The 26,226-nt window shown below is 41.5% G+C and overlaps 1 protein-coding gene across 4 annotated transcripts in view; it reads right to left on the bottom strand.

Moving 5' to 3' along the window:
* Positions 1-26,226, bottom strand: part of LOC123504319 (LIM homeobox transcription factor 1-alpha-like) — a 52,670-nt gene that overhangs the window by 25,352 nt on the left and 1,092 nt on the right. The window contains exons 2-5 of one of the 4 annotated variants that reach the window (XM_045254743.1): positions 24,572-24,790; positions 13,829-14,018; positions 2,733-2,965; positions 1,023-1,171 (exon numbers count right to left, since the gene is read on the bottom strand). In XM_045254743.1, the coding sequence (XP_045110678.1) occupies positions 1,023-1,171; positions 2,733-2,965; positions 13,829-14,018; positions 24,572-24,719 (720 nt within the window). In that variant the 5' untranslated portion in view covers positions 24,720-24,790. The remainder of the gene's footprint in view (positions 1-1,022; positions 1,172-2,732; positions 2,966-13,828; positions 14,019-24,571; positions 24,791-26,226) is intronic. The other 3 variants (XM_045254744.1, XM_045254745.1, XM_045254746.1) reach the window with 3 other exon arrangements.

Raw genomic sequence — 26,226 nt, 5'->3', positions numbered from 1 at the left:
ATACTCGAATGCAAAAATAGATAGATAAATAAAAGAAAGCAATTAAAGGAACACTAAATAACAACGCAAAAAATGTGAAAAAAAGAAAGTAAAAGATATGCCAAAGAAAACGGTGATAATTCAGAATGAGACTTAGAAAACGGTTTAAGAAAAAAATGTCAACAAAAAAAAAGGAGAAACAAAGTAAGTTTTAGGAAGATAGAAAAGTAAAACAAGCACAAGTTATCTCAAATTCTTACTCGAACTTCACAAACTGCAAAATACTTCACTAGACTTCCCGCCACTACTCCCTCAGGCAACGAGACACAAAGGAACACTAAGGAAGGGCCAACAGTAACCTCAGCAGTACCACAAACCCTTACCAAACTGACAAATTTACCTCTTCAGTACCACCATGTTTTTTCTTTTTATTATTATTATTATTTTTTTTTTTATGTAAGAGAGGAGAAGTGGCCAAGGACAACAAAAATATAAAGAAAAATAACGCCCACTCAGTTGTCAGTTTCCTGCTTACTCTATGGTGATTTTATGCAGGTTCAGAAACTTATGTGGGGATTGAAATAGTGAAAACTCTGGCCATTAATCTACTGAAGGGGTTAACCTCTCCAGTACCAAGACGTATTTTCATATTCATTCTACTTTATACAGATTCAGAAACTTATGTCGGGATTCAAATAGTGAGGACTGACCATTCATCTTCTGACCTCCATAGACCCTTCCTAATGTAATCGTCTAATCCTACCAGCAACTCTTGGTAAAAATGCGTCCGAGTACTGAAGGGGTTAACCTCTCCAGTACTACGGCGTGTTTCCATACTTATTCTGCTTACTATTCAGTGCTTTTATACAGGTTCAGAAACTTATGTGGGGATTCAAATAGCGAAGACTCTGGCCATTAATCCTCTGACTTCCATACCCCTTCCTAATGCAAAGAAAATCGTCTAATTAAACTCAAAACTCGTGGTAAAAATGCGTCTCACTACTGGAAGGGCTAAAGCAACTCTGCAGCAGGACTCCACTCACCTTCCTGCAGGGCTTCGGAGACACGCTGAAGGAGGCCATGAACTGCTTCCTCTGTGCCGACGTCAGTATGGTGCGGGGGCGTTTGGGTCCTCGTCTGCCATCCCGAGGCCGCGACCCGTCATCCACTATAAAGTCATCGCCAAGGGGACCTGCAGAGCGCGAGACAAAGAAGGTAGTGAGGCAGTGCTGGTGAAACTAAGGCCTGTATTTTGAAACCCTTCCGCGCCTCACAGCACCTTCACTATTTTCAAAGGGCTCTAGTTGAAGTGACACGGGTTTTTAAGGGTGATTTCCGTAATGCTAGTGACACGTTAACGTTATTAAAGGTGTTTCTGTAATTCTACTGACATATTAACAAGTTTTCTGCATTAGTAACAGAACGAATACTCTCTAGAACTCGGCTAATCGTCTCTGTGGTCTTTGAAAATGGCCGCGGTGAGAGAGGGAAGCGTTTCTAAATATGGCGCTATATCCTCTGTACTTGCATTGCCGGCTTGGTGTCAGTGGCGTGACTGTCGGAGTGAAGCAAAACATATCGATAAGTACATGAACAAATTAGCCATTTTTTTTATTCTTTTCTTCGTTCAGCAAGAGAAAGTAAAGAGAAGTTTTGTCTCTCTTTTTGTTTTTCGCCACATGAGTTTGCTCCGCTGTGCTCAGTTTGTCTCCTTCACGTAAACGATGAAAATATACGAGTAATGAAAGACCAGGTGGTGCAAACTAAGCTGTAGATAGATGTCGGAAGCAGCGAGTGACTGATTGGACAGGTAGTAACAGTAGTCATTAACTCAATTACTTGGTAGATACTAACGACTTACTCTACAAAACTGGTAGGTAATATAAGTAAGATTAAGTAAACTGCATAAACCTGGTGAATATAACGAGCTAATCCAGACAACACTTGGTGAATAAAATTAGTATACTGCACATACCTGATGAATATAACGAGCTAATCTAGACAACACCTGATGAGTAAAATGAGTAAACTGCACATACCTGGTGAATATAACGAACTATTCTTGACAATAACTAATAGTGGTGAAATTAACTAAACACCAAATACCTGCCAGATATACTGAGCTACTTTACACAGGCAACAAGCAAGAAGAATGACTGTAAATAGACTGAGCCGCCACCTGCAAGATATCCTGTTACCAGTGTAGGACAGCTTAGTGCGGCATCTCTCGAATCCTGCGTTGGAGCGTGCGTGGATGTCACCAAGGTCACGACACAGCGGGCTTTCTTTTTTAAGCTGGTGACGCTGTTACTGTATACGCCTTATCATTTATTGCTGAGTTAGCTACAGCCTTAGTGTATATATATATATATATATATATATATATATATATATATATATATATATATATATATATATATATATATATTTACTAATTTGCTAATCTATAATACAGGGAAGTGCTGAGGGCATGGCAAGGATTGATGTGTATGTGTGTGTGTGTGTGTGTGTGTGTGTGTGTGTGTGTGTGTGTGTGTGTGTGTGTGTGTGTGTGTAAGTGATATGAAGCATGTGTAAGATGCAAATGATACGAAGCATGTGTAAGTGTGAATATTTACGTATATTAAGAATCTAAGTAAGAATGCGCGAGTGGGTGTCGGGTATGTGTGTGTGCATGTGTGTGTGTGTAAGTGCTGAGATCAGAGTATCCAGGGATAAGGAGACCAACAGAAGTACACGATGGCAATACTAACACAGCCACTCACTCTGCGGCCCATGTTGCTGCAGCAGAAACATTTCCTTCTCGTAGTCAGCGCGGCAGAAGAGCTGGTGACCGCGAAGCACGTACTGGTCCCCCTTCTGTAGCACCTGACAGCACACCACGCAGGCAAAGCAGTGCAGGTGGAACACGAGAGACTGTGCCCGCATGACTAGTTCGTGGGGCAGCAGACGGTCGCCGCAACCCGCGCACTTCACAGAGAACAGCCTGGGTGGTGAAGACAGAGTTGCGATTAGGGAAGGAGGGAGAAGGAGGGAGGGTGCAACTGTCCTGAAGTATGATGTAAGTGCAGTAAATGTGTTTAAGAGAGGGTGTACGTGTGTGTGTGTGTGTGGGTGTGTGTGTTTGGGTGTGTGGGAGGATCATGCAGTGAGTGAATAGAGGTCAGTATATGAGTGAGAATCGTGGTGTGGTTTGTGTGCGTAGAAAGACACATTAGTGGTGTGACGAAACTGTTCTGGGGAAGGTTTTGAGTGTGTACAAGTAAGTGGTTTATTTTGGTTCGGGTGTGAGGAAAGAGAGAGAGAAGGAGGGGGTAAAGAGGAGTGGTGTGAGAATATTGTTCCATAGAAAGGTTTAGAACATGTACAACTATAGGCGTATGTAAACAGACATAGATAAAAAAAAGATAGAATTAAGTAATATGACACTCCCATCTGTAGAGAAAGAATAAAATGAATCAGTGTTCTTCAGGTCTACTATTAGATTGTCTTTTTGGTATTGTCACCATCTCGCGACAAACCTTACGCACTCCACATATTCAAGACGGAAGAAGTGCAGCTCGTCTATAAAACTAGAATACGCCGAAAGAAACAACAGACTTCTTGATGCATTGAAGTGACACTCTGTAGCTGCCGATCCCAAAACTTCAGCAGTCACAGTCCACAGTCTTCAGTGTTCCATGTCAGGGTGAAGCAACGTGCGTGGATGGCTCGGCTTCGTGTCCCTCCGTCCACTTTAGCTGGAAATTTTGCTCCTTGAAACCGTGAGCGTTGGAAGCCTCGCTGAGAGCTGCACTCCGGGGACGAGTCGACGCCCTTGTTTTTGCACGAGTGGAAAGTTATGCTCCCGTCCCTGAGTGTCCTCCGGCGCCCTCCGGAAGCTGCCTAATGGACGACACTAGCGACCGCTGGGAATATCTCAACCGAAAATGGTCTGTCAACAGAGCGATGCCATTGGTTAAAATGTTGACTCCAAACTGGTGGTTATTCTCTAAAAGTCTGAAAATGTGAAAATGTATTCAAAGCCCGAGCCAATGAAAATCCGACATCGGAAATGGGGAGGTAAATAACAAATTCCTATTGGCTGAGCGGCTGTAAAGAGGCCAGAGTGTGCTATTATCACGTGGGTCGCCCAGCCGCGGCGCCGGCCTGGTGGTGGAGGCCCCGTGCATCACGCAGGGACGAGGGGCGCCACTCGGGCCACTGTTCCATATGGAAGTCACAGGTCACAGCTAAATGCCAACATGGACATTTCCTCCCCGCACTGTTACGTCGCTCCAATTTACGCAACAGTTTCGAATTACACAATACTAATAAAATGATCCCACAAAAAAACAAATGCCAATAACTTTGCTCACGTGTATTGCGTTTTGTTATTAAACAGCACAGTTGCCATTTATTGGTTCGCTCGCCAATACCACGTTCCTCAAATAAGGAACACGCGCGTGTACACCTGCGTCATGACCTGGCAGGAGTGATGGATTGTGTTACACCTGCTGGTAATCTTATCACTGAACTTCCTACCATATACTTTAAGCCCCTACATTCCCCAACGATAAAGCTTTCCCCTTTCCCCACACCTACAGGTGCCACTGCTCACCGTGACACTTCTGAAGCAATACTTTGTCAAAAGATATCAGGAATTCAAAGTTACACCTCTTCATACAAAGAAACTGAAAGGATTATACCGTAGGACTTGCAAAATAACTTTCATGCATACTTTAATTATTCAAATATTAAAAAAAAAAGATAGAAAAAAGACAGATAAAGGGACAGAGATAAAAGAGAACCAAAAAGAAAACGTAAAAAAAGAAAAGGTAAGGCCGAGGCTTAATTAGAAATCAATTCATCTTAACTAGTCACTCACTCAAGACTGAGGTGAACGCATCAATACTGCAATCAATACCTTCACCCTGGAGCCTTGTCTTGAGGAACACGCTGGCTGACACTCACTCTCTTCTTCCAAGTCCAAGGAAATTATAGTATTCCATTTACGCTCTTAATCCCTTCAGTACCGTGTATGACGTGTTTCCATATATATTCATTCTGCTTACTATTTGGTGATTTTATACAGCTTCAGAAACTCATGTAAGGGATGAAAATGTTGAAGACTTTAGCCAGTAATCTTCTGACCTCCATAAACTCTTCTAAATGTCAATAAAATGGTCTAATTGTACACAAATCTCAAGGTAAAAATGTGTCTCAGTATTGGAGGGGTTAATAAGACTGGCGTACGCTTCTGTCTCTCTCGTTCTTTCCCCTTCCTCCATATCTCTTCCCCTTCTGCTCTACCATTTTCCTTCACTAGACAAGCAAAATCTAAAACTAAGGAAATTTTAGTACTTCATTTACGCCCTTAGGCAAATGGCTTACAATTCTCTTTCTCCCTCTCTCGTTCTTTCCCCTTTCTGCTCTACTCTTTTCCTTCACTAGCCAATTAAGCATAACCTCCTTCCAAAACCAAGGAAATTTTAGTACTTCCTTTACCTTCTTATGTATAACTGTCTGAACTTCTCTTTCTTTCTCGTTCTCTCCTCTCCCTCCATATCTCTTTCCCTTCTGCTCTACTTTTTTTTCCACCACTAGCCAAACAAAACCAAGGAAATTCTAGCAGTTAATTGCACTCTTTTGATGAGTAGCGTACACTTCTCTTTCTCTCTCGTTCTTTCTCCTATCTTCCTTCACTAGCCAAGCACCACCTCACCGCTCACGCCACGCCACTCCTCTCTCTCCTTCCCTCTTGGAGATGCAGCGAAACAACACCTGAGCTTTATCCTAAGTGACTGATGTGATAGGCTGTTTATTTTTCGTTTTATCTCGGCTCAGGTGCTAGGAAGTGTTTATTTTTATCCCCCCATTCTCTCTCTCTCTCTCTCTCTCTCTCTCTCTCTCTCTCTCTCTCTCTCTCTCTCTCTCTGGTGGTGTGTTCTAGTACGTATGTTTCTGCTTCCTTTGATATATGAACCCTGATTCTTTGTTATATATTTATTTAAACCACGACTTCTCAGCCTGTTTTCATATATCAGATAATTTTAATCTCTCTCTCTCTCTCTCTCTCTCTCTCTCTCTCTCTCTCTCTCTCTCTCTCTTTCTCTCATTCGCTTAAAGTTTGCGTCAAAGCTGCAACTCAGGCACCAGTTTCAGGCAATTATCGCTGTTGGTTTTGCCAGCCACACACACACACACACACACACACACACACACTGGTGCTGCTGTTGCCATCACCCCTGCCCTGTCCACCCAAGCCAAGCCAACCTGCCCCACCGTTGTTAAGAGATTTTACACTGACGCCCACTGTCACCGCTGCCTTTACCACCCACTGCCCGCTATACGATGTTGCTCTACTTATACCCATATTCTGAAACACCTCTACGCCTCACCTTCACTATTTTCAAAGGGTTTTACTTGAAGTGACACGGGTTTTTAAGAGCGTTTCTTTAATTCGAGTGCTATGTTAACAAGGTTTCTGCATTATCAATAGGGCAAATTCTCTTCAGAACGCGATTAATTGTCTCTGTGGTCTTTAAAAATGGTCAGCGTGAAAGAAGGAAGTGTTTCTAAATATAGCGCTTTACCCCTTCAGTACCATGACGTGTTTTCATATTCACTTTGCTTACTATTTGGTGATTTTATGCAACTTCAGATACTTATGTTAGGATTAAAATGGTGAAGACTGTGGCCACTAATCGTCAAACCTCCATAGACCCTTCCTAATCTAAATAAAATCGTCCAATCATGGTCCAAACTCATGGTAAAAAATGCATTCCAGTACTGAAGGGGTTAAATAGAGCTTGGGTAAGGGACGGTGGAAAAGAGAGGTGGAAAATAAAAGGTTCTTGTTGAATTTGACTATTTTTTGACAATTTTAGACTAATGTTGAAGTTTTTCTTTTGTTCGTCTTTCTCTCTGTATACTTTTCATTTTTTCATTCTTTTTATCTTCTTTCTCCTTTCTTTATCCAGTCCTCCCACTATTCTTCTCTCCTTCATCCTCTTTTACTATCCCTTCCCTCTCTCATCCCTCTTAACCCATCCCATCACCCGGGAATTCATATCTCTGGCATTATTCTCCGTCATTTTCTCTCTTTTTACTGCCTATCTCCCTTTTGTCTCTCTCCTCCCCCACGCTATTCTTCTTTATTCGTTTCTTCTCTTCTCTTTTTTTTTTCTCTCTCCCTTTTTGACTTTCGCAAACAGAATAGAAACCATTTTGTGCATTCATGTTAGTTTTTTGAGGGTATTGGGTATGAGGGTATAGTTGGATGGATGGATGGACGATATATAAACGTAAAGGTCTAAATGAAAAGAAAAATCAGGGACGTTTGACGGAATAGAGGTGAATGTACGAAAAAGGAAAGGAAAAGTAAGAAAAAATTGAAGAGAATGATAGATGTTTTCCTTCCTTCATTCCACTTCCTCTTCCTCTTCCTCCTTCTCCTTCTTCTTCTCCTCCTCCTCTCCAACACACCAATCATGCCTTCCTGCCTCATTCTCCTGCCTCAATCCAGTCCAGCCCTTCCCTCCCCTGCCTTTCCCTGCCCTCTCCTTCCTTACCCTCTCTTCCCTCTCGCCCTTCCCTTCCCCCACCTCTCATCTCCATTGTCGTTAGTTTGTAGGCACATAAAAAGAAGTTTTCCACTTAAGACACGTATTCTTCCTTTGAACTTCTTCTTTTCCTTTTTTTTCGCTCATTTGCCGTGTAGAAAACTTTCGTATACTTTTCACTAACCATCACCTCTTGTTTCTCTCTCTCTCATCTCGTTTCTTTCTTTTTTTTTTTGCTTTGATATTCATAAATTTTCAGCTTCTATATATATATATATATATATATATATATATATATATATATATATATGTTCATGTAGTTTCGGATATCTGTTTTCTCTCTCTCTCTCTCTCTCTCTCTCTCTCTCTCTCTCTCTCTCTCTCTCTCTCTCTCTCTCTCTCTCTCTCTCTCTCTCTCTCTCTCTTCATCAGATTTCCCACAAGCGATATCATTAAACTCTTCCCTTCAACTTCTACATGTCTCCCTTTAATATTCATCTATCCTTTATCCATCCAATTTTTTCCCCATCATCATTCATAATTTTTTTTTCCACAAGAGATGCATTTTTTCCTCTTTAGCATACATCAACTTTCAACCACCTACATACTTCTCCGTTAACCCTTTCAGTACTGGGACGCATATTTACCTTGAGTTTCGGGTGTAATTAGACGATTTTATTGACATTAGGAAGGGTCGATGGAGGTGAAAAGGTTAATGGCACTAGTCTTCACTATTTTAATCCCCACATAAGTTTCTGAAGCTGTATAAAATCACCAGATAGTAAGCAGAATGAATATGGAAACGTGTCATGGTACTGAAAGGGTTAAATCTTTCCTACAGCTCCAATGGCATTTAAGTTAATAGGAGTTAACATTCTTTTTAGCCACACACACAAACGGGCATTGGAAAATTACTGATATATATCTACAAGTGAATCATTCAGATCCAGGCAACGTGTGGCATCCTTCCAACCTTCCTTCCTTCCTTCCTTCCTTCCTTCCTTCCTTCCTTCCCTCGCGTTTCATTCCTTATTCCTTTCATGGATAATACATTTTTTTCTGGCTCTCCTCCGTCCTCTTCCCTCACCAGTTGTCGCTTCCTCCCCTCTCATACATACACACACACACACACACACACACACACACACACACACACACACACACACACACAATTCTTACTTCGCCTTCCCTTCTTCCTTCCTTCCACAACGACCCTTTTTCCCCTCCCTATCCTTCCCTCTTTCCTCCCTTCCTCCCTAGCTCTTCACTCTTCCCTCCCTCCCTCCCCTCATTCTCCCTTCTCCCCAGCTCTCCACGCCTTTCCCTCTTTCCTCCCTCACTCGCTGCCTCGCCTTCCCCTCACTCTCCCATCCAGCTGTCGCCAGGCAACACGTGGGGCGGCACCGTCCCCTCACCGGCTGGCACACTTCCCCCTCACATTTATTATAATGAAAAATACGTGGCATGCCGTATGCGGGACCGAACACGGGGCTGGCGTGAAGGCGGCAGGAAACACGGAACTGGCGCGGCATGGAAAGGACTGAAAACTCGAGGGTGAAGCTGAGTAGAGGGGAAACACGGAGAGAGAGAGAGAGAGAGAGAGAGAGAGAGAGAGAGAGAGAGTGTGTGTGTGTGTGTGTGTGTATGAAAATGAAATCGCTATCATGATTCGTAAGGGTTCGAAAGTAGAATATGATCACGCAAATACAAAGAGAAATTGATTAAAAGTTTATTCCTTCCCCCACAAGCAAAAAATAAAAGAAGAGAGAGAAGCTTGAATAGATTAAGAAGGATGATAGATTTTCATTGACAAGTTAAAAGACAGGAAGAAGAAGAAGAAGAAGAAAAAAAAAGAAGACGAAAAATGAGATAATGATAACAATAATGAAAAAAAGCACAAAAGCAACAACAACAACAACAACAACAACAACAACAACAACAACAACAACAACAACAAAAAAAACAAGAAACCACTTTATTTACCCATCACCCCTAAGCCCTTCCCCTTCTCTCTCCCCCTCTCCCTTTCCCATTCCTTTCCCTTCCCTTAGACGACCCGTGGCTCATCATCAGAACCTGCTGCCCGGAGAGACTCTTATTTCCCACACGTGTTTATGTTTACAGAGGCGGCCAAGGTGCGAACAGGGAGGGAAAGGGGCGGAGTGCGGCCTGGGCGCTGCGTGGGTATACAGGAAGAACGTAGCTGGTAAAAGGCTCTGAAACACATCTGGTGGTATCTCTATTACTTTTAACACCTTCAATACTGAGGCCAATCTTTTTACCTTGACTTTTTGGGTATGATGATTTTATTTGCATTAGGAAGGGTCTGTGGAGGTCAGAAGATTAATGGCCTGAGTTTTTACTATTCTAATCCCAATATACGTTTCTGAAGCCGTATAAAATCGCCAAGTAACCAAAATGAATATGAAAACGTGTTCTGGTAATGAGGAGATTAAAAAGGTTTACGTATTTCAAGTGACACGAGTTTGTAATAGTTTCTTATGGTTACAGTGATGGATTGGCCAAATTTCTGCATTACCAATAGGGAAAGCACTCTTGAGAACCCGGCTAGACACTTCTGTGGTTTTTGGAAATAGTAATAATGGTGGTGAGGGAGCGAAGTGTGTCTTTATGAGGGTGTAGATGTGGCGCAAGGAACAAGTATATATAGAGAGCGGAAAATGAGGGGAAAGAGAGCTGATTAACCCGCATATTACTGGAGTGTCTGTAATTTCCTCTTTCATGTAAGAGGGGAAAGCTGGCCAAGGGCAACATAAAACGAATAAAAAACAGATCCACTTAGTTACCACTTTCTTTGCAGGTCCGAGAGAGTTAGCCAAAAAAAGGGATAAATGTCTTGAAACAACCCTTTTAAATGAAGTCAAGTCATAGGAAGTTGGAAATACAGAAGCAGGCAGGGAGTTCCATAGTTTACCAGAGAAAGGTATGAATGACTGAGAGTACTGGTTAACTCTTGCACTAGAGAATTGGACAGAGTAAGATGAGTGGAAGAAGAAATCCTTGTGCCATGAAGTTAGTATGAAAAGTTACAGAAAAAAAAAAAACTGAAGTGTGACAACAAAATGGAGTGAAGAAAATTAAATTGATGCAAATTAGGGTGAAATTGCCGTAGAGCTGCTGTTGCTAATAGATCTTGGAGGATTGTAATAAGGAAGAGGGAAGGGTGACGCAGAGGAGGGTAGCAGTACAGTGTTGCTTTGCCGGGGATGGGGGGAGGGGAAGGACGTCTATAGCATGGGGAAGGAAGGGAGAGTGAGGAATGAAGGGAGGGAAGTAAGGGTGGTGGAGTAGTAGTAGTAGTAGTAGTAGTAGTAGTAGTAGTAGTAGTAGTAGTAGTGGTAGTAGTGGTAGTAGTAGTAGCAGTAGTAGTAGTAAAAGAACAAGAACATGAACAAGAACAAGAATAAAAAGAACATTTGTGGCATCTTACGATCAAATACAAGTTTTGGTATAAATGATATTCACCCAAATTTTGAAACGAGAAGGAAATATGTGGATGAAATCAGAAATCAGAGAGAGAGAGAGAGAGAGAGAGAGAGAGAATCAGTCAGTGGTGTTATCATGTTTGCGTATCCTCGGCCCACCAGAATTACTAAACAGACTACATACATAAAGCTAGTTAAGTCTGTATCTGATGCACTTGACTTCACTTCACTTAAGAGGAAGGTTTCAAGACATTTACTCCTTTTTTGGTTGACTCTCTCGGACGTGCAAGAGGACTGGCAACTTAGTGGGCCTTTGTTTTCGTTTTATGTTGCCTTTGGTCAGCTTTCCCCCTTCTTACATTAAAAAGAACTATTGCGGCCACAGGTTTGAAACATTTGAAACATTTGAAACATCTGAAACATTTAAATCACTTGATACATTTACTTAGAGCCAATAACGGTATACACTTCTCTTCAGACAGATTTTACTTTAATGGCTAAACTTTAAGAATCTGAAGTTTTTATGAAGTTATTGATTGTTTGAGATTTTGTTCACGAGACAGTACTGCTTCCTTTTCCATATAGTCTGATGCAACACGTCGAGAATGAAACAAAGAGATACTTATATTGCTTGTTTTTGGTCTATCTTAGAAGAAATAGTTGATAGAAATTGTTAGTTGAAAATAATCACACACAATAGTAGAATAACAATAACAATAATAATAATAGTAATAGTAATAATAATAATAATAATAATAATAATAATAGTAATAATAGTAATAATAGAGAGGTGGTGCTAACTTATTGTATCTTCAAATTAGTAATGTTTAGGTTCTAACAATGATCAATAGTACATTTTTCAGATTCTTTTGCTAACTTTTCATCTCTTAATCACATCTCTCTTTCTTTCTTTCTTTCTTTTTTTAACTTATGATGTCCCCGAGATTACAAGAGCACAACGCACCACAGATAAGAAGAGAAAAACTACGTATTCTACAAATCATATTCCTTACACGCTCTTCTGTCACACAATACAATACACATACATGGTACTAAACTCTTTCTTTTTTACTTATTTTTCCGAGGTTACAAGAACACAACGCACCACAGGTAAGAAGAGAGGAACGAAATACTCTACAAATCATATTCCTTACCCACTCTTCTGTCACACAATACACATACATGGTTCCTGAGTCTCACCATCTCACTATACATAACATACATGAACCTCACTACCCCTCCACTTCTCCCCTCCTCCCTCCTCCCTCTCGTCCCTTCTCTCCTTACAGCCCCAGCGCTTCCCCTCAGCCGTCCCTTATCAGAGCCTCCATATCTTCGTTATCGCCCCGTTTCCCAGTCGATAGCGGGGCCATGTTGACATTTCCGACTAGACACTGCTCCTTGTGGCCCACCCTCCCTCCCACCAGCCCACAACTCCAGCCCACTCCAGCGCACCAGCTCTCCACTCTCGTAGACTCACACACTTCACTCTCTCTCTCTCTCTCTCTCTCTCTCTCTCTCTCTCTCTCTCTCTCTCTTCTCATCTCTACAGAACTACGAAGAGAAAAGATATTGAAAAGAACGGCAGATATTCATTAAAATTCAGTTCAGATTCTTTTTCATTCTTTTTTTCCAGCTATTGGTAAGAGTTTATCACTTCCTGCAATTAATATTTATCTTTTTATCTCTATGCGTAATGTTCCCGCAATTGCATTTTCCTAATTTCAACTTATTATCTATCCGTCTGTTCGTCTGTCAGTCTGTCTCTCACTGTATTGGCTTCTAACTCTTTTTTTTTTTTTTTAATCTCCTCATAAAAGTTTCATCTTTTTTTCCACTTTTGCCTTAATATATCTATGTACAATATCTTTTTTCCTCAGTTTTCTAATATTTTTCCTCTTTCCTTCACGATCCCAGTCCCAATCTTTTCCTCTCTCCTAACACATTTAAACAACATCTTATTCTTATATTTCCCACCACTTTTTAATTTTTTTTCTCATTGTAAAACCTTTGTCATAAATATTTCTTCTCCTCATATAAACAAACTGAATTTTTCCCTTTAATATTTTTCTTATTTTTCCCAAACATCCTTCTGATTCTCCGCTACTTTTTTTTTTTTCTGGTCATAATCTTTTTGTTTCAAATGATGATTTCTCGTATAAACAAACCAAATATTTCCCTTTATTATTTTTCTTCTCCCTACACAAAAAATACGAACATATTTCATTTTCATTATAACTATCACTGCTTCCTTTAAAATCACTCATTCAGTCAGGCCATTCACAAACTCTTTCAATCCCTTCAATACTGAGACGCATTTTTACCTTGATATTTGGATATGATTACACGATTTTATTTGTATTAGGAACGATCTATAGAGGTCAAAAGATTAATGACCAGAGTCTTTACTATTCTAATCCTAACATATGTTTGTGAAGCTGTATAGAATCGCCAAATAGTAACCAGAATGAATATCAAAACACGTCCTGGTACTGAAAGGATTAAGTCCGTAGCATTCTCTAAATCATCCCATCAATCTCTTTACATATCACAATTTTCAGCACGGCTATATAATACCAAACACCAACCTTACAATCAATTATTAACCCTTTCAATACTGGCACACATTTCTACTTTGAGATTGTGTACGATTAACCCATTTTATTGACATTTGGAAGGATCTATGGAGGTCAGAAGACTAATGGCCACAGTCTTCACTATTTTAATCCCCTCCATAAGTTTCTGAAGTTGTATAAAGTCACCAAAAATCAAGCAGAATGAATTTGGAAACGCGTTATGGTACTGAAGAAGTTAAACCATGCATTTTCTTTCCCGTCATACGCTCACCTATCTTCTTACCTGTCATAGTCAAGCTTGCAGTAGATCTTGCTATCCCGGGCGAAGCAGGAGTGTTGCAGCTGCACCCGACACACGCAGCACACCAGACAATCTTCGTGCCAGGAGGTATCGATGACTCTCATAATGAACCGGTCGTGAATGGTCCGCCCGCAGCCCTCGCACATCTCCAGCGCCATCGGTTTCATCACCTCTGCACGCCCAACACCAGGGCAACGCCAGGTACCGTGAGGAGAGAGAAAGAGAGAGAGTGAGTAAGTATTAGTGGGTATATGTAGCTAATGAACTTTATTATTCCCGTGTTAATCTATAGACCATCTTTCGAAACACTTTGTACCACACCTTCACTGATTCAAAAGGCTCTAGTTGAACATATACTAATTTCTAAGAATGTTTTTAAATTTTTATTGATAGATTAACATGATTTATACTTCTGCACCATTGATTCCATCACTTCCACGCCCAACACACAAATACCGTGAGGAAAGGGAAAGAGAATTTATTAGTGGGTATGTAGCTAATTCACTTCATTATTCCTGTGTTAATCAATAGACCATCGTTTGAAACACTTCTGCACCACACCTCCACCATTCCAAAAGCCTTTAGTTGAAGTTATACTGGTTTCTAAGGATGTTTTTAAGTTTCTATAGACAGATTAGCATGATTTATACATTACTAACATGAGAAACAGTTTTGAGAAGCCGGCTAATGGTTACTGTTGCCTTGGAAAATAGACGTGGTGAAAGACCAAAGTATTTCTGAGTACAGGCTTATCTATTTATAAGAGTATAAGAGGTTGGCAATTCCAAATACGGAAAGGCTGAGACAAAACATGACACACACACACACACACACACACACACACACACACACACACACACACACACACACACACACATACCTTAGTAGAATGAAGAAATTAAACCAAACCTATTAGTATTTGTAATTGACTTATAGATTGCATAATTCTGCTGTTCATTTAAGCTTGGTTGTTGGAACATCTGACTAGAAGGAGAATGTTTACAGTAGATACCGCTTAAACGATTGAAGGATGTAATAAAACGTGTGACTCGTGTTTTACTAATTTTTCTACATAAAGTAACGTGATTCCACTCCATTTTCTTTACCAAATTCTTTTCTTTTTCACTTTGCCTACCATTCTCTCTCTCTCTCTCTCTCTCTCTCTCTCTCTCTCTCTCTCTCTCTCTCTCTCTCTCTCTCTCTCAACACTTCTTTGTCTTCCGTTTCAAAATCCTTCCTTGTTTTTACTTTCCTTCCTCTTTTTCTTTCCCCTTATCCTGTTCGTCCCTCTCCCTTGGCATGTTTGTTATCCTGTTCTCCTTGTTTCCCTTGCGTTCTCATTCACCCTGCCTCCGTTACTGCCCACTCCCTCTCTCCTTCGTCCTTCTGCTTTGTTCCTGCACCACCTCGCCCTTAAAGACGCCATCCATGAACGGCCACTGAACAGGCTAGAGGAGATCCCTCTGGGCCCTAGAGAGAGATGAGGGTATGACATCCACTCCTGTTCATCTCCATCGATCTTCTTAAAGGTGACTACGAAAGGTGGATGGGGTGGGAGGAGTGATAGGGGGGGATAGAAGGGACAAGTTAAATCCTCCTCCTCCTCCTCCTCCTCCTCCTCCTCCTCCTCTCTTTATCTTTCTCTTCTTTTCAGCTCTTCTGGTCTTCCTACTTATCCTCCTTCTTCTGTGTCAACGAGTGGCGACTTTCGTTTCTACTTCTTACACGGATTTACCCAGTGCCTCTTGTGTGTGTGTGTGTGTGTGTGTGTGTGTGTGTGTGTGTGTGTGTGTGTGTGTGTTCTAGTCATTGTATTTCTCCGTGTCTTTCTTCTTTGTCCGCTTCCTGCCGTCTTCGTGCCGTGTCGTGTCAGCCTTCAGTGCCCCGGCCCTCCCCACACAACTCTGCACCCACCCCGTGTATGCTCACCTCCATTCCACGCTTTGATTTCGCCTTTCTCACCCACCTCCACCCTCCGTCCACCTCGTATCTCTCCTCACCTCGCCGGCCCCCACGCCCCGCCCTGCCGCCTTGACGCAGACGCCTCGCCAACTAGCGGGCCAGCGATCGCTCCACGAGGAAACAACACTTGAGGTTTTTCTAAATCCTTTTCTCTTTTTCAGCGTTGTGGATGATTTAATAGTAATCAAAAGCCTTAATAGTTCCAGTAGCGTGGCGGTGATGAGTGCTACTCGAGGGGGAGCCATTGAGGGTGAGAGCAGCCTTATCAGTGTCAACAGGTGAGCGGTAGTGCCTCTCCACACAGTGCCCTGATAGCAGATAAGGTGCAGATAACGGTACAGCCTTTGCGAAGCCGCCTCTCTGCTGACAAAATCTTAACACCTCATACATAGGCCCATACAGGCCACCCCACAAGGCTCCCCGCCGCCCACACCATGCACGCCCATCGTGACGCACACATTCCCTGGCCTGAGGAAGGCCACGCCCCATGTTGGAGCCTCATGGCGTCTTAATAAACACCTGCGTGGCGCCGAGGGCCTCGCTGCCGCCAGACTCGTGTGTTCCGTGGAGATAAGACGTCAGGAAGCATGTACCAAGCTGTCGTCAGCTTGTCCATCCGTGTGTCCAGATGCCTTGCTCTTGACGGTGTTCGGACCCGTGCGCGGTCCTGACTTCAGCTCAGGGACACATTTCAATAATCTACCTAAAGGTGTCACACTTTAGCTATAAGTTGTTCATACACATTGATTTTGTACTGTACATGAAATTTAAGAAGTGGCCTCGTTACAGTGCACATTTTATTTACAAATATCACCGGTGAAGATCAGTGTTAAGGCTGCAGGCTGGAGACTGAGGTGCGAGGGAAGGCTGGTGGGTGTGATCATGAGTTGTGCGTGTGGGCGCCATGTCTCGACCACCCCTCCCCCTCTCTCAACATCGCGGGGACATCGGCATTGTATCATATATATATATATATATATATATATATATATATATATATATATATATATATATATATATATATATATATATATATATATATATAAACGTGTGTGTGTGTGTGTGTGTGTGTGTGTGTAACACTTCTCTAAACGTGTTATCAGTCATATAGGATCTCCCCCTGTACTGTACGTGGGTGGTTGACATATGTGGACCAAGAAAGTGTGTTCCGTCAAAGGCGGGACTCACACTGGCCATTCCCCGCTAAGAGTAGAGACAGGCAAAGACCGTGTGCAGGCAGGCAGGCATGCGATTCACGCCTCGGTCCCCAAGTGACCCTCGCCCAGTGTTCTGGCGGCCGTCCTCTGTGGCCCGTGATCCAGCCGCCCGCCGCCCGCCGCCCGCTGAGGGATGCTGTGTAAGTCTAGTCACCGGCTGGAGAATTAATCGACCCCACATGGAGGACCCCAGTGTGCATGCCCGAGATTATTCAGGATTATTCCGAGTAGGACTGACGGGGGCCATGAGACAGGTATTTGCCAGGCTTACTGAGGCGGTGACGGGTGGACTGTTGGCTGGTGTCATTACTGTATGAGGTCACGTGAACCAAACAAAAAAAATCACATTAATCGCAGCGCCTCCCAGGACACGGTGGAGGGTCACGCAGAAACGCGCCTTGATAGGAAAAGAAACTAAACCTCACCATTCAATAGATACATGATACATACCAATTATAAGCAAAGATTACTGTGACTATTACCATGATGTTTGCTGACAAGAACTTCTGAGCTAAACTTTTGACCTGCGGACTGAACATGTTGGAAAGACAGTGCGAGAGACAAACTGTTCATGCATTTAGTGAACAAAGATCTGCCCAGAGAAACGAAATTTAACAAAACTAAGAAACGAGCGTGTACCGGGCCAGCCAGGAACCACCTTAGTGTGTGTGACTCGCAGTGAACCGATTAAAGTGATGTGGTCGCGTCCCTCGCCCTGACGTCACGCCGCCACCCGCCGCCAAAAGCGCCTCGCCAAAATTTATGCCTTCCGGCCATACGAGGCGGCGGTGGGCGGGTCTCACTGCTGCTCACTCACTCACTGGATCCTCCTCACGTAAAATTTGGATGCCGTTTAAGCAAGAAAGGAAATTATAAGGGAAAAACAAAATACGCAGCAAGAAGCAATGGCTGGTAAACTCGATTGTTGTTGTTGATTCCCATTATCACTTACGCAAAACTATGGCTCAAGTCAAAAATTAAAGAAAAATCTATGTTCCGATCGTAACCAGGTCATGACACACTCTATGTTGATCATCACTGCGTTATTCCCTGGCGTCTCTCTTCACGACAATGTGATGTGAACGTTTGCCTTACACAGGACCTCACGGCGCGGTCCTCGGTGCCTGCATGCATGGCTTCCGAGGACCGCGTGTACTATCGACCAGCACCGCACCTCATGCAGCCGCTGCTCGGGACCTCGTGCACTGGTTGGCACCTGATAAAGAGATAAGGAGAACCACCACACGCTATACCCAACGCAGTTTCGCCTAACATTAATGAGTGTAAAGCATTAGTGTTTAGAAATAGCAGTTAGCAATTTTAGAATCATACAGAAACCCTCATCATATATACTGTGCCCAGTTTTAGAAGCACTCAGAAATACCAGTTAATAGTTTTAAAAGCACACACAAACACTAGATACGAATTTAAGAACCATTTAGAAATAGCAATGCCCAGATTTACAACTACTCAGAAATACTAGATACCTTCTTAAAAGCACTCACAGGTACCGATTTCAGAAGCATTTAGAAATAGCAGTTACTAATTTTAGAAGCATCCACAAACCCTGACCATACATACAGTACAGTGCCTGGTTTATGGAAGCTTTCAGAAATACCAGTTACAAGTTTTAAAAGCACTCACAAATACCATATACCAATTTAAGAAGCATTTAGAAATAGCAGTGCCCAGTTTTGGAAGCACTCAGAAATACCAGTTACCAGTTTTAAAAAGCACACACAAATACAGATACCGATTTAAGAAGCATTTAGATATAGCAGTTACTAATTTTAGAAGCACCCAGAAACCGTGACCATACAATCCCGTTTTAGAAGCACTCAGAAATACTCATGCAAACTAAACACACTCTTAGGGGTCGCTGCCAAGCCCGCCAAACCACGGTAGGAGGGAACCAAATCATCTCTCTCTCTCCCTCTCTCTGTGAAAATTCTCGTGTACACATCAGGAATTAGAGAGGAGTAATAGGAATCGGACAACGTATTTACGGTGAGGAATGGAAAATATGCAGGTAGGTGTTGAGTGAAGCAGTAGGAAAAAAGGCTCATGTGATAGCCACTCTCACCGCTGCCAAGTCACGTGATTAACCGCGGATTGCAGTAGAGTTTGCACTTATGAACTTTTGCTTCTTAATCCTTAGATGAGGATGATAACACCGCTACTACTACTACTACTACTACTACTACTACTACTACTACTACTACTACTACTACTACTACTACTACTACTACTACTACTACTACTACTACTACTACTACTACTATTATTTTTACTACTACTACTACTACTGCTATTGTTTTTTTGTTTTTTTTTAGCAATGAATGACCATAGCAACAAAACGGTTGAAGTTCTTTTATAAACATTCCATTACTTACCCTAGTTCCTTTTCTTTTCTTTTTTATAGTCTTACGTTAAATAGTTTCTTTCTTTTTCTCCCAGTCATTTCTACGATTACAATATTATCTTTTTGTCATACAGGAATTGTGTTCTAAGTTTCTTCTTTGTGAGTTTCATGGATACGTAAACTGGACTGTGTGTGTGTGTGTGTGTGTGTGTGTGTGTGTGTGCCTTCCATTATTTGTTTGATATTTCTAAGCATGTTTCTTCCTTTTCTTTCTCTCCTCGGCATTATCATTGTCAAGCTACTAAACACCTGAACAATTTTCACACTTCTATCTAATTCAGAACGTAACGACTCGGCATACCTCCCTTTGACTGATAAGGATCTAATTCATTAACATTACTCGCCAGCTTATAATTTATCACTGCTTAGTAATTCTCATGCATATGCTACATTTCTTCATTGTATTCTAATCCCCTAAGTATGTTCTTTGTGTGTTTTTAATCTTCTATATGCAATTCACTCGTTAATCTAACCTACGTAACCCTTTCAGTATAACATGACGCGTTTTCATATTTATTCTGTTTATTATTTGGCGATTTCATACAGCTTCAGAAACTTATGTGGGGATTGAAATAGTGAAGATTCTGGCCATTATTACTATTATTTTTTTCACCTCTATAGATGCTTCCTAATGTAAATAAAACCGTCTAATCATACTCAAAACTCAAGATAAAAATGCGTGCCAGTACTGAAGAGGTTAAAGACTTCATGTGTTCATTCCTCTCTGATCCTCAAACATCCCCACTGGCTGTGCGTGTCGTAAGATGCAATCACGTTCTGAGTTCAAGACTAAAGAGTACATCCATCAGTTCTGCAAATACATGTCTCCAGTTTATGACTCATCTGTCAAGTTAACCTCATTTAGCTTTCATATCCTAATGCGTCTCAAATCTTCAAGCATTACCGCTGGTATATGCAATAAATAATACGTTCCGAGCTGAAGACTGCAGTGTACAAGCATTCAATATAAAAATAGGACTTCCATGAATAAGAAGAGAGAAAAAAAGTGACGGCAACAAAAATTTTCTGATTGAGTGACTGAATGATTGTTTTCTTTCAACGCCACAATAGCACGGTCAAAGAAGCAAGTGACGGCAGTGAAATATATGGCTATAAGCATGACTAAATTATCACTGGCTGGAGGAAGCACTGATCACGGAAAGTATGGCTCTACACCGCCACTCGGAGAAGAAGAGATCACTGACATGTCCTTTATTTCTGCCACCTTGCCTTTTGCACTCAAGCCATCGGACGAAAGCACGGAAAAATTTGTTGGTTTTCTTTGAGCACGACCAGGTAGGGGTGATGAATTACATTGGTGATAGATATTCGAATCACCACACTTACGTCCGATATTCAGCTTTTTCTCGCAATCTTAGCTTCTATCAATCTGCTGAGAAATATCTTCCATACAATAAGAGATTTTTAACAGACTAGATGAATTAAATCCTTCAATACTGGGACATATTTTATACCCTGACTTTTGGGTTTGATTAGACGATTTCACTTACATTAGGAAGGGTCAGAAGATTAATGGCCAGTCTTTGCTATTCTAATCCTCACATAAGATTCTGAAGCTGTATAAATAGTAAGCAGAATGAATATGGAAATGCAGCATGGTACTGGAGGGGTTAAGACTGATAAGTTGATGAAAACATCAAACACAGTGGGAATATTTTACTTACATAGCCTTAAAACTTTTAGCACATTAGAGAACTTAAGACGGATAAGCAAATGAAAACGCCAAACGCAATGGAAGTGAGTGCTGAAAACCTTTTATTGACCAAGACAAAGGGAGAAGCTACAGAGTAACACGTCTCACTCAATTACGAGGCCAAATCACCCTCAGCATCATTTCACATAAGGAATTTCACGAGAGGAGCTGCCCACCACACCCTCATCGCACCCCATCACACCTATTCGCATCTTTAGTCACTTGATGGGGTAGAAGATGCTAAGTGGTGTTCATATAATATAGATGCATGGCTAAGTCTATCAAACCTGCAAGGGGCTGGCATCTAAGTGGGCCTTTTTTATTATCATTTTATTGTTGTTGCCTTTTGCCAGCTTTACCATCTTACATAGAAAAAATGATAGACGCTTTACTGTTCAATGTAGACAACTGACGATAAAATAAGATAAGACGAAGACGAGGGTAAAACAAATGAAGCGTAATAACCGTAAGAAGACGATAACAATAAAAAAAAAGTTAATTAACCGACAGAGACATGATAAAAACAGAAGCGCAGTGATAGACGAAGACAAGCAACAGTGAAGCAAAAGAAACATGATAACTGACTTAAATAAATACAAAACAAGAGAAGCACAATAGAAAAAAAAACAATAAAAAAAAACTTGCAATAACTGACGTAGACAAAATAACAAAAGAAGAACAAAAAGAAAAAAAAAAAAATCTGAGGTAGATGAATAGACACAAAACAAAAGCGTCATAGTGATCAATCGATACGTTACTGTGAAGAACATAGATTACTGAAACAAAAAGGGGAAATAAATTATGAGGGGGAAAATTATTATTAAAAGGAAAACCGGCGTAACAAAGACCCCAAAGAGAGCAAAATATTCGTGTTTACCCATAACGATTCCCATATGTGAGCAAAATTATGGTATGTTTTTTTTATGTCGTGGTTAAAATAAAACTAAGCTAAAAAATAAAAGAAAAAACTCTTGATAAGTATTCTTCAGTCTTCTCTCTCTCTCTCTCTCTCTCTCTCTCTCTCTCTCTCTCTCTCTCTCTCTCTCTCTCTCTGACAGCCATCCTTCTTTCTAAAATTACTGTTTACGCCTAGACTCAAATGCGTTTTACATTATTAGTATTGCTAGTAGTAGTAGTAGTAGTAGTAGTAGTAGTAGTAGTAGTAGAGTTGTTGTTGTTGTTGTTGGTGGTGGTGTTGGTGTTGTTAATGTTGTTGTTGTTGAGTAACTTTACATATATTCCAAAATTTAGTATGTAACAGACATTTGAAACTAGTTATTAGCAGATTTTATGAGGACATGAGAGAGAGAGAGAGAGAGAGAGAGAGAGAGAGAGAGAGAGAGAGAGAGAGAGAGAGAGAGAGAGAGAATCACGTTGTTACAAATCACCAGAACAACTGATATTACCGATAATGTGCGTTCCAATTTAGGATTTTTCTTCCACACACACAGTAACAGCGTTCTTATCGCTTCATTCTTCACACTGTGCTCGCTTGGTGCTTTGATCTTCCTAGCAAAGCCTATGATGGGTGACTGTTAGCTCAGCGTGGTGGTGATCACACAACTGGCCTCATTTTCATTGTGAAGGAAACCAGTGCGCTTCAATCACCTGTTAATAGAAGTTTGTGGTTCAGTATTGCCGGCCAAGCTTAGTGTGTCCGTGTGTCCGTGTGTGTGTGTGTGTGTGTGTGTAATTTCCCATGTGTGTGATGCGCAATGAAACTTTTAAGTATGGCTCACCAATACCTTTACCAGGACATACATTCTTTTCATACCATATATATATATATATATATATATATATATATATATATATATATATATATATATATATATATATATATATATATATATATATATATATATATATATATATATACACACGCGCGCGTGGGTCTCTACATATGGTGGTATGTATATGTATAACAGAACGAAACATTTCAGCAAACAAGCCATGGCCGACAAAATGGGCGATTCCGTTTGGCGTCAACGAACGCAGCTGTCGATATAAATAAGAGAGTTTGTAATATTGAATTAATTGCTGAAACATACCTCTGTGAATGCTCTCTCTCTCTCTCTCTCTCTCTCTCTCTCTCTCTCTCTCTGTGTGTGTGTGTGTGTGTGTGTGTGTGTGTGTGTGTGTGTGTGTGTGTGTGTGTGTGTGTGCACGAGCGCTTTCTTTTCGTGTTGCTGTATAAGGTTCCCATGCAATCCACACCTCACATCTTTTATCTTCACTTTGGCAACGCCTTAGAGACACACTGGCGAAACAAAGGAAACTCTTGATTCTTTAGCAGTAAAATTCTAAAGAACATGTGTTTTATTCCCAGAGAGAAAGAAAGAGAGAGAGAGAGAGAGAGAGAGAGAGAGAGAGAGAGAGAGAGAGAGAGAGAGAGAGAGAGAGAGAGCAACAACTAAACCATCTGATCAGGTCATATACAACATTAAGACGGAATGTCATCATCATAACACATAACCACGTAATAATAATCAACACTAACTGCAAGACCTTATCCAATACCACACTCGTGAAACATCATTGGCGCAAACATTACCTTGCACCCTCACGACCGATAGATTCCTCATCCACTGCGGACCCCAGCCAGACCCTGAAGTAATGTGAAGACCAATGTAATGATGCACATCCCTCAAACACCGACACGATGCCGCCACACCATTCCTAAGAGAACTTGTATACTCCAGCTTCACATCCTTCCTTCTTTTCGTCATCCACGTGAGAGAGAGAGAGAGAGAGAGAGAGAGAGAGAGAGTGTGTGTGTGTGTGTGTGTGTGTGTGTGTGTGTGTGTGTGTGTGTGTGTGTGTGTGTAAAACGCCTTGCCCTTGGATCATCATAAGCAGCAGCAACTATTACAAGCTCAGTAGCGAATCAGGTCTCCCCTTCGTGAGTCACGCCACTGTACCTTTGTGAGGAATTCTGCCACAAAAGTTTCCAGCGCCATCTTTTCTTTCCACAATGCATTTGGTCTTCCCATGACACGCTTGTTGTTTTCTGTTATATTCTTTTTTCTTTCTTAAAACCATGTGTATTGTCTTATTTAGTTTTTTTTTTCCTCTCTGTTTATATTTTTATTCATTGAGCATAATGCAATTTCTAGCTCTCTAAATTATCCTCAACGGTAAACTTTTTGCCTGTTGACCATCTCCACACTGAGCAAGGAGAGTCCATGAGTTATTGGGTTTTTTAATTTATTCTTTTTCTTTCGTGACTTTAACTTACTTCTGTCCTGGATCTCCAATGCATATATTTACAGGATCCGAAAATTTCAGCTTCAGTGTTACCGTGGCCCCGTACAGTGGCATTAAAAGGCGTGGAGCAAAGGACACCCTACAAGTTATATACAGTGTTCCACGGAGTATAGAATAAGCTGGCACCAAAATCTGTATCTCACCGGTATCTGCGGAACATGGCCGTGCTATTGTCACTGCCATTCCAACCCAACTTGGAATCGAAGCGGCGGCGGCGGCAAGAGTGGACATCGGGAGTACAGAGGCAGCGGGTGCCACGCAGTCTTCGTCAGTCCGCGCCGGGGTCGCCATCCTGCAGCGACTCCCAGGGGCGGGCGGGGCTCCTGGGGCTGCTACCTAACTGCTCACCACAGACCGCACACCTGGCGGGCGACGTGTTTGAAGCAAAGTGTTAAGAATATGACACAATTGAACTGGTCTTTGTTCCTCTCACCACACGAGTACATAAATATCATGACCCTTTGTTCCGCTCTAGCTTATTCTCACATCTCTGCACCCGCGCTATACCTCCCCGCCTCAAATATCACCTCAAATAACCAATCGTACGTGAATCCTGCAGCTGTTGTGACTGGGCTGTTTGTGGATAAGATATTATGTTGCTCCGCCTCATCTTTTGCCTTTGTCTGCGGATATAGAGCATCGCTATGTTGTACTGCAGGGCGAAGGGTTGGCAGTGCCCGATAAAAAGTCCTTCCCAATACCAAAATCTCAAAACTCTGCAGTGTAGGCAATAAACGTTATTTTTTCACCACCGTGCATTCGTTACGGACGCCATTTATACATTATCTGCATTTTTTGAGGGGAGTTAAAATGTTACACGATATAATGGCAACCTTAAATTCACTCCACTGATACCAGAGACAGTTTCTTCATTAATCCCTTCAGTACCATGACACGGTTTCATATTTTTTTTTCTTCTTACGATTTAATGATTTTATACATCTTCAGAAACTTATGTGAGGATTGAGATAGTGAAGACTCTCACCATTAATCATCTGATCTCCATATACCCTTCCTAATGTAAATAAAATCGTCTAATCATACCCAAAAATTCTCGGTAAAAATGCGTCCCAGTAATGAAGGCGTTAAACATCTGTCCTCTTTGCCTCATGATTTACGACTGATTATAGTAGAGTTCTTCAATTTATTGGCTGTATTCAATGTATTCCCAATTATCGTATCTCAAAACATTAAATAATTAGGATGTAAATACTCCCATATGTTGCCATGAATACTACACTGTCAGACATTATCACTATTATTATCATCATCACTTCCATCGCCCTCATCGTCATTAATTATAGCATTAGCAACAGCGACATTGTAGTAAAAACAGCTACACTAATATTATCAGAAGTAACAGTAGTAGTAGTAGTAGTGGTAGTAGTAGTAGTAGTAGTAGTAGTAGTAATGAGAGTAGTAGGAAGAAGAGGAAGAGGTTAGGAGGAAAGGAGGAGGGCCACTATCAGTAACATCAGTACAACTAGTGTTACTACAACCATTACCACTACTACTACTGCTACTACTGCTGCTGCTGCTGCTGCTACTGCTACTACCAGTACTACTTACTCAAAAGAGAGAGGAAGAAACAAAGAGAGAATAAAATGTTCAGCTCTAGCAAGACAGTATTTGTGAAGAAATAAGCAGATGAACAAGACTCGTGTGTTTTTCCTGCGTCACAAACCACCTTTCCTTTTACACCTTCGCCACCGACTCACCGCTAATGTCACGCCGCGCCCTCCAGCACCTGCCAAGCCGCGAACGCACGAAAGTATCAAAGTTTTACAGGAGAAAAATT

This window comes from Portunus trituberculatus, chromosome 15 (genome assembly GCF_017591435.1).
Source record: "Portunus trituberculatus isolate SZX2019 chromosome 15, ASM1759143v1, whole genome shotgun sequence".
NCBI lineage: Eukaryota > Metazoa > Arthropoda > Malacostraca > Decapoda > Portunidae > Portunus > Portunus trituberculatus.
Note: the sequence above shows the minus strand (reverse complement) of the source record. Positions and strands in the feature narration are given on the sequence as shown.